Source organism: Rhamphochromis longiceps, linkage group LG12 (genome assembly GCF_057381845.1).
Source record: "Rhamphochromis longiceps isolate RC_006_pf linkage group LG12, R_longiceps_female_GT1.1, whole genome shotgun sequence".
NCBI classification, from domain to species: domain Eukaryota; kingdom Metazoa; phylum Chordata; class Actinopteri; order Cichliformes; family Cichlidae; genus Rhamphochromis; species Rhamphochromis longiceps.
Genome location: NC_140568.1, coordinates 4,376,015 through 4,388,708, shown reverse-complemented (window position 1 = coordinate 4,388,708; position 12,694 = coordinate 4,376,015). Strand labels below are relative to the sequence as shown.

General features: G+C 42.6%; 1 protein-coding gene across 1 annotated transcript; it reads left to right on the top strand.

Moving 5' to 3' along the window:
- Positions 1–95: 95 nt before the first annotated feature.
- On the top strand, positions 96–10,783 carry cabp1a (calcium binding protein 1a). Its single transcript, XM_085426816.1, has 7 exons — positions 96–1,020; positions 7,549–7,579; positions 8,948–9,091; positions 9,191–9,300; positions 9,379–9,453; positions 9,555–9,627; positions 9,723–10,783. The coding sequence occupies exons 1-7, from the start codon at positions 283–285 to the stop codon at positions 9,746–9,748; spliced, it is 1,197 nt and encodes a 398-aa protein (XP_085282942.1). The 5' UTR covers positions 96–282; the 3' UTR covers positions 9,749–10,783.
- Positions 10,784–12,694: the final 1,911 nt, after the last annotated feature.

Genomic DNA, 12,694 nt, shown 5'->3' with positions numbered 1-12,694 from the left:
GAAAACTAGAGCACCGTGTTGTCTTAGGATACTACCATCCTCACCTACATCACAGCCGATGTCACACAAACAGACATTCACATCAATGAGAAGGTGACGCGCTCTGCAGCCTCTATTCCACTGTCTGTGCGCGCTCCGGCACCGCTGCCGCACAGCAATCAGGTGGTAGCTCAACTTGAAGCGAGCGGGCTCTGCGGGAGAATATGTGTCGACAATGGAGACAAAACGGCAAATGGTGTCGATGAGCAGCCCGCACACAGAGACCGGACCAGATTCGCCGCGATGAGCACCCCCTTTCCAAAATCCGATTCCACGACCTCCTTACTGAAATCGTCTTCGGCCGCGAGGAGACCGACACACCTCCCAGAGCACACGGCAGAAAGCCAGAGAAGTCAGCACCACCATCAGCACCACCATCAGCATCACAACCAGCGTCCCGCCGCGCTTCTGAGCAGCAGCAGCAAAGCCGAGGAATCCTTCTGGTCGGCCGAGTGCGACGTCAGTGCCCGGAGACCCCTGTGCCATCCCTCCCTCGTCGGCAGCCAGGACAGTAGTAATAATGCAGCCACTCGGGGCAAGTGCAAGTCACATGCTCCTCACAGCCAAGTTTCCGCTCCGCCGGAGCCGAACGGAGATGCAGGCCGAAGTGTGAGGGAGCGCTCCAGGACATCAAAACACCGTCACCACCACCGCAGGAAGCACAACCGAGACGAGCGTCCGGCAGCAGCGGGACCGGACGAACCGGAGCATCCCCGTCGCTGTCACACGCACTCCCGCGCGGTCCCCAGGGTGCCCTCTCTGTCGGACAGCAATGACGACAGGGTTCCCCTCTGCGAGCCGAGGGACCGCAACGGGGCCAGTGCGGCCAACAGCGGCGGTCAGGTCAGCAGTCCATCCCCGTCCTCTTACTCCCTGGTCCCGCTGTCCAGCAGGTCTTCTCGTCGCTCTCGGAGGTCCAGCGCTGCTTCTTCTGCATCAGATATTAATTTACGCACCATCCTCAATTCACTCTTTGGGCAGGTAAGGCCCTGAAATATACGGGAGAATTAAAGCAGTAGTGTGGTCTCAGTTAGAACACAACAGCTGGGTAAATGTCATTTTACACGCTGTGACAGTGACACCCCATTTCCATAACCTGTATGAAAATGATTATTCTTTTTTTTAACCCTACTAGAAACCTTTTTTTTTAAAAAAAGACTATATCTGCATTGATTTCTGAGGCTTCTCTGCTGAAGGCCGCCTTGTTGTTAGTATATTTTTATGCATGAGGTGCACACAGATATGAAGCAGTGAAGTGTACATGTGGCTTCCCTTGAGTCCTGTGTGTGTCCTGTGATGCTGTCAGCAAACACTGACACTGCTGGACGTACAAGAAAAAGCTTCATCTAAACATCTCATTTCTTATATAATTTTACAGTTCTTCCTCCTACAGGTTTGCTCAGTCCTGTATGGTCCAACATCAGAGAGGTGAAAATCTCACATGTGTTAATGTGTATTTGTTCAAAGGAAAAAATAGGGGGGAGGGAACTCATTCATGTTCCAGCATCAGTCTGTCAGGCACACTGCTGCGTTTTCTGTTTTGTGACTGAAGGAAATAAAATTGATGTTCCTGCTGATGATGAGGGGGCTTCTATTTTGGGCGACAAATCTATTTATACAGAAGAAAGGAGTTCAGCCTAATGTGCTTGGATTTTTATCAGTGCTCATTTTGGTGTGTGTGTGTGTGTGTGTGTGTGTGTGTGTGTGTGTGTGTGTGTGTGTTGGGGGGGGGGGGTATGTATAAAAGCAGCCAGGTTTCATTTTACACTGAAAAATCCGAACTAAGCTCCAGCTTGCTGCTTAAACTGCTGGTAATGATGTTTACTGAGGACATTTTCCTCTTCTTTCTCTTCCACAAAGGCCAAGAGTTTATTTGCTGCTTTTATAGTGTTTGGGTTTTAGTCAGATTATGAATCAGGGAGTGATTTACATACGTTGCCAAAATAGGCCGATCTCAGTCGTAAAATAAGCTCAGCACCGGAACATGGAGATCAACCTTTGTGGCTTCCAGAGAAACATTTTCTATTGCTTTGTAGTACAAAAGCCATTTCTACAAATAACCCGTGAGTCAGTCTGTGAGCAGTTCTATGAAAACATTAGCATGACCTGAAAGGGGGCTTTGATGAGACAGCTACAGAAGCAATGATGCTGTAACGCATGGTTTGAGCAATACCAACGCATGGTGCCTCTGGTAGTACATACAAAGTAAGCAGGATTTACATTGCACTGATTGCAGCACAGAAGAGAAACACACATGAAAATGAGCACTTACACATGTAGATATACATTTAACTGCAATGGCTGGACTACATGTTGACAGTATTCCTGCCACTCACAGTCTTTCTATATGTGTCTCTTCCATGTGGCTGCTGTAGGTCAGCATGACCTTCCTCTAGCCTGCAGAGGGCAAAGGATGATGTGTGGGTGTGTGTGTGGGTGGGTGAGTGGGTGGAAGGCAGAGAAAGAAAAAAAAAAATCAAAATTCATAAAATATAAAAAGGCCATAAATGAATTCAAATGTAATCTGAAGGCTGGACATTGACAAACTGTTCTGGAGTGAGAGTTCATCCAAGGAGGAAAACAAAGCTGTAAATAGGTCATCACAGAATGTTCCTCCAAACTTGCCTGCTACAGATTTTCCAAAACCCTCCCAGAGTGCATGCAACCCATGACGTAAAGGTTTACTTTACATTTGTTAATGCTTTGTTGTGTTTTGCTGTAGGAAAGTTTACGCCATTTCTCTCATTTATTCTCGTGTTTGGAGGTCTGTTAATCTGTTTGGAGCTGTCCGTGCTGTTTATAGTAGTCTGGTTAGTGTGACAGTCAGGTGAAATATTGCTCACATGTCTTCTTTTCCTTGCATAATTCTGTTTCCTTCTTTGGTCCATCCACTTCCCGCCCTCGTTTATGTTCTACCCCTACCCCCACAACTCTCTCTCACTCTTTCCATATCATTGCTGGTCTTGCTTTTGCTACACTCCACAGTCCAGAACAGCATCCTTCACAGTTTCTCATTCGGCTGTAGGAACAGGTTAGAAGCCCAGGCTTCATGGGTCTTGTTGAAACCAGAGTTTACACTCCTCTCAGAACCCAGAGTGCAAGCTTAACGGAGAGAAGGCCCACATGGTCCTTTTCGGTGCCTCTTCTTTCCTTTGGTATGGGAAACTGCTTAGACTGGCCTCTGAGAACGGTAAGCCCGTGCTGCTGCACTCTGCCTTTCTCAGCTTCCTTCATAGCTCTTGTACTAGCTACAGTAGCACTTGCAACTTGGAAGCAGACTGTACTGCTGCATAGGTGGTGCATAGTTTTCTGCAGTTGTTTCTGTTTATTTTATTGCAAATGCTCATGGTAGTGCAAGAAGCATGCACCTAATTATTAATTAGATGAATACTCATTTTTAGCCCCCCTCCTCCACACACACACACACACACACACACACACACACACACACACACACACACACACACACACACACACACACACAGAAAAAACAAAAGAAAGAAAAAAGAACAGAGTTTGATGTTTAATTCTGCAGATGTGCGTGCACTGCACTGCTTTGTAACCTTGCTCTGGAGTATAGTTTGTTAAACTCAAGTCAGGTTGATGGTTTCAGAAACTTGCAGATCTTTGTTACCATCCAGAACTGCTTTCCTGTAGAAGACATGATGTTGTGATGTCTGTCTGTGATCAGTATATGTGTAACCTCTTCCCCGGTGCTTTCACTTGCCTTTTCTCTGCTTCTGTGTGTGTGTTTACTGTTCCAGTGACACTGTATAGGTGTGAGGTGCCAGTCCGTAAAATGTGGCGAGTAAACTGTTATGAACGATGAGTGGAAAGTTGGCAGCATGCTGGTTTATTGATGTATTTACCTTTCAGTCGTGTCTTCATATTTTCCACATTGTTTCTATTGTATACACACTTGCACCCCACCACCACCACCACACACACACACACACACACACACAGGCACTGATATATAATTCTTAGATAGTATTATTCTACTCTGCAAAGCTCAGCTGTGTCATCCCTCAAAGTATACAGGAGGTCTATAGTGACTTTCTCATAAGAGCTCACGATTCCCCTCTCAACTTGTATCTTTGTTCCATTCTGCTGTGTCTCTGCACCCCTCTGGAAAGATGCTCCAGGATGCTGAGCGGAGAGTCAGAGTGGTGCTGTCCTGTGAGGAGATGGGCCAGTCTGGGTATCTTGGGTCTTATCAGGACTCCATTGTTTCGGTGACACAAAACTGCGTTCTCGTGAGCAACATACTGGGACAATCCTGTGTCTTCCTGAGTAAAGGCATGGCAAAGTGCAGGCAGGCTGTACGTAAGTCTGGACAAAAATTCTCTTTAATGACTCCTTCCTGTCAGAGAAGCTGTCATTTCTGCAATTATTAAAGAAGCTGCAACTTAATTGTACATCATTTTCAGCTATAAGCTTGGAATTCACTGGTGAAGAAGAAGGTCAGAAAGATTAAATGCAATGCATGTAACCCAACAACAGTCCAAACATGTGTCACACGTGGACAACCAGCTGTAGCAATGCAGACACACCTTTTCTCTGTCTCTCTTGTTCTCGCTTTAACATCAAAAATCTGCATGTTTGTGCAGTGAGTGCACAAAATATTACAGCAGCATTCTGACATACTGCTCCGCTTGTCAGGTTAATGTGTAGCTGGAGCTGGATTAGTTAGCTTAGTGCCAAGATTTAAAAAGAAGGGCAAACATCAAGCCTGTTCCTGTCCAAAGATAACAGCATACGCCTCCCAGCACTGCTTAAGCTTCCATTAATTAACGTGCTGCAGCTTGTTTACTCGATCCATATAAAAAAGTATTAAAAGGGGGGGGGGGGGGGGGGGGGCATGTTGTGGTTTTAAGGGGGGCCTATTATGCTTTTCCATTTTTGCAGTATAGTGTATAGAGGTGGCATGGTGGCTGGCGCTGTTACCTCATAAAAAGAGGGTTGTGGGTTTGAATCCAGCTTGGGGTCTTTCTGTGTGGAGTTTGTATGTTTTCTCTAGGTACTCTAGCTTTCTCCCACAGTCCAAAAGCATGAATGAGGTTCAGTTAATTGTTGATTCTAAAGTGACTGTAGATGTAATTGGTTGTTTATCTCTATGTGTTATTCTTGCAGCAGTCTGCCAATCCGTCCAGGGTTAGGGTGTATCCTGCCTCTTGCCCTGTGACAGCTGGGATGAGCCTCAGCCCCTACAACTCTGAATTTGATGAGCAGAAGAAAATAGATGGATAATGTGTATATGTAGTGTAGACATTGCTAGTTCAAGTTGGACTCACTTTTGAGTCAGAACTGATTTAATTCTTTATGGCACAGATTCATCAAGGTGTGGGGAAGTCAGAGATTTTGATCCATATTAAGATGAGAACATCACACAGTTGCTGAAGATTTGTCAGTCGCACATCCGTGATGAGAGTCTCCTGTTTCTCCACATCCTAATAGTGCTCTTATGGATTGCTATCTGGTGTCTGAGGAGGCTATCTGACTACAGTAAACTCATGTTCATGTTCAATAAACCAGTTTGACATGATTTGAGCTTTTTGGTATGGTGTGTTACCTGCTGGAAGCAGCCATCAGAAAATGGGCACAATGTGCAATACTCAGGTAGGCTGTGGTGATTATATGCTCATTTGGTCCCAAAGGACCCAAAAGTGAGCCAAGAAAATACATTAATATATTCAAATTCCTTCCACCATTACACCACCAGCCTGAACCTTTAATACAACATAGGATGGATCCATGCTTTCATCCATGTTGTTTAGGCCAAATTCTGATCTTACTATCTAAATTTCACAGCAGAAATCATGGCCCGTCATGTCAGGCACGGTTTTTCCAGTCTTCTGTTGCACAATTTTGGTGAGTCTGTGTAAACTGTACCCTCAGTTTCCTGTTCTAAGCTGACCTGAGTGGCCCCCAGTGTGGTCTTCTACATGTGCATTCAGAGATGCTCTTCTGCATAGCTTGGTTATAACAAGTTTTTATTTGAGTTTTTGTCGCCTTCCTATCAGCTTGAAGCAGTCTGGGGATTATCCTCTGGCCTGTGTAATCAATAAGGTGTTTTCATCCAGAGAACTACGGCTTACTGCATATTTTCTCTTTTTCAGACCAGTATCTATAAAGCGAACCACATAAAACACAGTTGTGTGGGGAAAATCCCAGCAGATCAGCTGTTTCTAAAATACCCAGATCAACCTCTGGTACAAACAACCTTGTGGTTGGCTGATTAGATGTCTGTGTTAACAAGGTGTTGAACGGTGTGTGTAGAAGTAATCCTTGTGGCTAAAACCTCAGGCTTCAGACTGCTGTAAAAACTCTTTTTCTGAGATAAACAAGGTTTTTTTTTTAACTGAATTATTCACAACCACTCCAGCTGAGTCCAACAAACATATAGAGCTGGAATAAACATAATAGGTCCCCTTTTAGAGAGGTTATTTGCTATACTATTGCTAGAGCAGCAAGTGCACTTCAACACACTGTAAAGAAAAGGGTGTGATATGTTAGTTTGTGAGTTTTAGAGGGTGATAGGTGGATTTTGCTACTTTCAGACAGATTGAGGCTAGCTGTTTCCCCCCTGAGTCAACATATTTATCACACAGACATGAGAATGATGTCATTGTAATTTATCTCTTGGCAAGAAAGGCAAAAAGTTTTTATTGCCTTAAATGTCAACCTATTCCTGTAAGAACACACAAAATCCACAGCTCATGTATTTTCCTGTCTGCACTGTGGTGACTGATCGCGATGGTGATTTGCATAAAACAAACAAGCGTCTTTGAAACGTTTTGCTCTGATGTGTTGCGCTGCAAAGACGTTCAGCTTTTTCTGTAGCATAAGTATATTGGATAACCGATAATGGTTGATGTATTAGCAGTGACTGATTGACACAGGCTTTGCTCGTGGACTGCACGTGCATTCATGTTGGGTTGGCTGGTCCTCTGGGCTCATATTTCTTCTTTGTTTTCTATGTCAGTTTTTTCCCATCTGAGAGCTCTTCGGGCCCAATGTCAGCCCTCAGTGTTGTGTTTAGACTTCACACGACTCCTGCTGTTAACCCCTGAGGACTCTGGGACATGTCTGCCTCTTTCTCTGTCCTTTAAAGGTTGCACTTATTGTAAGCCATTGTAAGCCATTGTAAGCAAGCAGGAAAAAAATAGAAACAGTCACATTCTTCTATGATCTCCAGAGTCTTTATTCCCAGCTATGCTTTATAGGAATTGGCCTATTTATGCCAGAAGTTTGGTCATCACGACATGAGATCGTTTCCAATCTGCTCTTACATCTTTACTTTAGCTGAAGTTTACTTGGCGTCTGCGGACTGTTATGGAAAATACTGCTGATTTAGAGTCAGGCGTCACTCAAGTCACAGCATTGTCATCAGTATGTCTACATAGAGCACATATGCAGAAGAATATTTGATATGATGATGATGATGATGATGATGAATGTTTTCTTCACGGATTGTAATTTTGATTTTGTGCTGTTTTTTCTCAACAGGACAGAGAGCTGAGGCCAGAAGAGATGGATGGTAAGTTTCCCTTTGCTTAATGCTGTCACTTTCTTTCTTTGCTGAGGCCATTAAGATAAACAAAACAGAGAGTGAAAAGATGAAACAAATTATTCAAATCCTTCATAACATAAGTCTAAAATTACCAGGATTTGTAAATGGAAACAACGTGCAAATGAAAGGGCTAGAGTACAGATCAATGCACAGACGCTACAACCCCAGTCCGCTGTGCAAAAATGTAAATAAAAACAAAATGCACATCTAATAAACAAATATTATATTCACAACAGAACATGGAAAACATGTCAAATGTTTAAACTGAGGAAATGGATAATTTTAAGAAAAAATATGAACTCATTTTAAATTTAATAGCAGCAACACATCTCAAAAAAGTTGGGACAATGCCATGTTTACCACTATGTCGCATCCCCTCTACTTTTAACAACACTGTAAATGTCTGCGAAGTGAGGAGACCAGCTGCTGGACCTTTGGGAAAGGAATGTTGTCCCATTCTTGTCTGATATGTGATTCTAGCTGCTAAACAGTCCTGGCTCTTCTTCGTCATATTTTCCCTTTTGCAATGTTTCCAATATTTTTTAAATATGTGAGGTCATCCCATTCAGACGATGCCTGGACCATTTGCTGATCTAAAACTCATATATACCTTTCAGCATTGACAGTGCGCTTCCAGGTGTGCAAGTTGCAAATTCTATAGGCTCCTGCATACCGTCAGAGATGCAGGCTTTTAAACTGGGTGCTGATAACAAGCTGGATGGTCCCCGACTTCTTCAGTCCAGAGGATGCAGCATCCATGTTTTCCAAAAAGGATTATAAATTTTGATTTGTCTCATACTTTGCCTCAGTCAGTGAAAATGAGTTGTAGCTAAAAGTAGAGAGACGTGTTCTGGATCATGTTCGCTTCTTCTTCGTTTTGGCAGAACTTTAACCTGATTCTGAGGATGGCAGGGGGAACTGTATTCATGCTCTGAGTTCAATATTTTGACTATTATTATTATTTGCTTTTTTGAACCATATGTGAGGAGCGACTGGTGTTTTTGAGCAAAAACAAGAACACGCCACATCGTACTTTGATTTATTAGCAATGTAATTTCTAATGAGACAACAATTTACTAAATGAACATCCTGGTGTAATAAATGAGACCCAAAACTAGGATTTTTGAAAAAAGGAACATGTTTACTGGGGTCATAAATCAAGTGCAATCAAATTAGTCACCCCGTTCTGGTCATTTGTAAGAATGGATAATTAAGGCAATTTTGCCCTTCCACTTGCTCTATACTTGTACATTTACAGCCATCTTTTATATATACCATCTAGGGATCAATATAATTCAATTACTAATACGATTTCTGTTACTATTTTTATAACAGAGCTCCGAGATGCTTTCAAAGAGTTTGACAAAGACAAGGACGGTTTCATCAGCTGCAAAGATCTCGGAAACTGCATGAGGACCATGGGATACATGCCAACTGAAATGGAGCTGATAGAACTAAGCCAACAGATCAACATGAACTGTAAGGACAAGCAGTCATCTATACACATCACACATATAACTATATCCTCTGTGTCTTTTGAGGTTTGAAATTTGTACTAAATCCTCTCTTTTTTTTAAGTGGGAGGTCATGTTGATTTTGAGGATTTCGTAGAGCTGATGGGCCCAAAACTCCTCGCCGAAACTGCGGACATGATTGGAATAAAGGAGCTAAAAGACGCATTTAGGGAGGTGAGACTGTCTGGATTCAAGTGGTTTTATTAGCTACTTTTCTGTTTTCAATACTGAACCTCGGCTTGTTGTTTTCAGTTCGACACTAATGGAGATGGTGCCATAAGCACGTCGGAGCTCAGAGACGCAATGAGAAAACTGTTGGGACAACAAGTAAGGTTCAGCTCAGAGCGAGAGAGTTATCGTTAATGAAATAGACGTTTTTTGTTGTGCTTTACTCACTGCTACCATCCTGTTTGGTTTTGGTTTTTCAGGTTGGTCTGAAGGAAGTAGAAGACATCCTAAGGGATGTGGACTTGAATGGGGACGGACTTGTCGACTTTGAAGGTAAAACGTCCTTTTCAGACAACCTGTTTAAGGTGTAGCATAGAGTGTGGCTGAGCTGCAGTTGCAGTTTCGTGCTCTTTCTTCTCTCCTTTCAGAGTTTGTACGGATGATGTCTCGCTGAGATCATTAAAATGATCGGTCCTGAATGTGAAGCTACGTCCTTCTCTACACTAGACTAACTACAACAAGACGACATACTGAGAACTTCTGAGCCATCCAACTCTGAATAACACTGGAAAATAAAACTACTTTGAATGTTACAGAGTGAAGGCGTCACCTCACGCTTTCAGTCAATAAGTGTTCTTCCTGAAAAGTCTCCAGTTCAACTGAGGCAGAATTCGCTGTAGCCTAGCTGATGATTACCTAATTTATGTTTGGGTTGTTTTTTTTTTGCACTTTAATTAACACTAATAACTTCCTCTGTGGATAAATCGCTGGTGTCTTAGTCTTTACGTGGTCTAATTACGCGTCTCACAAAATGTCACCTTTGATGTACAACGGCGTCAGAATGAGAGGCCGAATGTTTGTAGAAAAGATGTTAAAGGTCACTGTACTGTTGAAAATTCCACTATATATTCACCCAGTATGTGTTATATTAGAAACTGTAACCAGAACGACCTTTGTGTGACATTGGTGCTCCACCGAGGAAACCATGTGGTGGCAATGTCCTAACTGTGTATCCTAACTGTGTGACCATCTGTGGTTTTTCACTGTGCCAGTTAAAGTCTGATAAAATGCACCACTGTGTGACATGCAGTTCAGTAGACTGATGATAATGAGCTGCTGAATATAAATACTTTTCATGTATGTTATTCACTTGTCTGGGATGAAGGGCAGATGAAATATTTATAGAAGAACAAGATGCACAGCTTTTAAATCCGTGGAGCCAAACTGACACTATCCTGCCAATGTCAAGATTGTTTTTCTCTTTTAAGAAACACCTTGCCCTGTCTGGGATTACACAGTAGAAATAACGTATATGAAGCGTATTTACAGTGGATGTGATAACGTTGTAAATGTACTGTCTGTCGGTGTCTCAATGATTGTATTTGTGGTAATGCTCCACATGTCAGTGCTGTCAAAAGAAAATTCTATGCATGCCAAAGACATTTATTACATTCAGTATGCACATTTGCATTCCTGTCTAACAAAGTAAACAAAATAGCCGCCAAGTTAACTGTAGAAGAATAAAAGGTGTTTACATTTGAGCCCCTTTTATTGTGGTGATGTTGCCAAGGAAAATGTGTTGCTGTCTTTAGTTTGATATTTCGATCAAAATGAAAACATGACAACAGATTATTTCAGTGTGGACCTTTTGTTTGTTTTTCTATAATGCATTCATTTTAAGAATGATTGTGAGACTGCTGTTACTGCATGTCCTGAGGAGAAATCTCCGCCCTCCTTATAATATTTGTCATTCATATAGCAGTATTCAAAAATCACAAGCCAACCCTGATTTCTTTATATTTTGCTAGGAACGCGGCAAACAGATGCAGCGGTTTATTTAAATATGTGCAAACATGCGTGGGAATGCAGTCGGTATAAAAGACAAAAACAGAGCTTGTGCAGTTCTGAAGAGCTTGAAAGTCAACATTTGGTGAGACCAAATGTTGTTCTTTAACACAGCCTGAACTCCCTCTGCCAAGTTTTCTTGTAATTTCTTAAAGTTGTCTTCAGGAATAGTTCTCCAAGCTTTTTGGAGGACATTCAATGCTCTTCTTTGGATGTTTCTGCCTTTTGTTCCATTCAAGATGTTTCTGTAACGTTGAGGTCCAGGCTCTGGGGAGGCCTAATCCATGACTGATAATGTAACATTGTGTGTTTTTCTATCTAGACATGCTTTTAGTGCATTGACAGTGTTTTGGGGATCATTTTCATGCTAAAAACGGAAGGTGTTTCCAATAAGGCTTGCTTAAAACCAAAGAGGTAGCTCAAGACTGTTATACTGTACTGGGCATGTCTGTGAGTCTGCTAGCTGGGTATGTTTTGATATTATTGTACAATCATCAAATGTCATCTACGGTTCTAGAAAAAGCATATGACAGGGTACTAAGAGAGGAACTGTGGTACTGCATGAGGAAGTGAGGAGTAGCAGAGTGAGGCAATGGTGAGGTGTGCGGTAGGTGTGACAGAAAGGTTCAAGAAGGGGGTGGGATTACATCAGGGATCAATCAGGGAGCCCCTTCTTGTTTGCAGTGGTGATGGACAGGCTGATAGATGAGGTCAGGCAGCAGTCTTTATGACTATGATGTTTGCAGACGACATTGTGATCTGTAGTGAGAGGAGGGGACAGGTGCAACAGAGCCTGGAGAACTGGAGGTATGCTCTGGTGTAACAGTGAGGATGCAAGGAGTGGTGGGTGAAGGTGGGTGAGGTTAACTGTGCCTTCTTCCTGTGTGAACTTTTATCAGTTTCGTTATTGAGAATATGTTTGACAATTACATGCAAATTAATAATTTTCCATAAAACAAACATACATACATTTGTTTTTATAATCTCTTTATTAAAATTCACAGGTAAGACTATTCAGAAACTGACCATATTCAGAGTACTCTGATATGTGCAGCAACCAACAAAGTTAAAGAACACGTCTGTTTTAATGCTTTGCCTACATTTTCAGTGCAAGATGAAGTTTTCATGCACAAACAACCAAACACTGAGGCGGGCACTGCAACACCCACGACATAGCTGCACTATCACGTGCTGCCTCTGGGTTATTTGTTCTGAAGAAAAAGATGTAGCCGAGCCCTAAATGTCTGTAAAGCAGCAACAAGCCAATGTGCTTCGTGGAAACACTAGGTCTCTGTAGGCGTGTGCCGCCGTAACACTACAGTCAGTACTGGTTCAAACAGAGAAACAGCTGCACTAAACTATTTCTTTTTATTAGGCTTTATTTTAAGAAGAAAGGATATTTAGCAAGTTAAAAAGGGAAAAGGGCAGTCGTAAAACACCTGTCATCCGTGGCGGTTGGCCGTTGCCATAGCAACTAACTTCATTCATCTCTTTCTGGTCAAATCTCAGGTGCCCCGTGTTCGCGCAGAGGGCTCTCCTGGATGCGCGTTGCGTT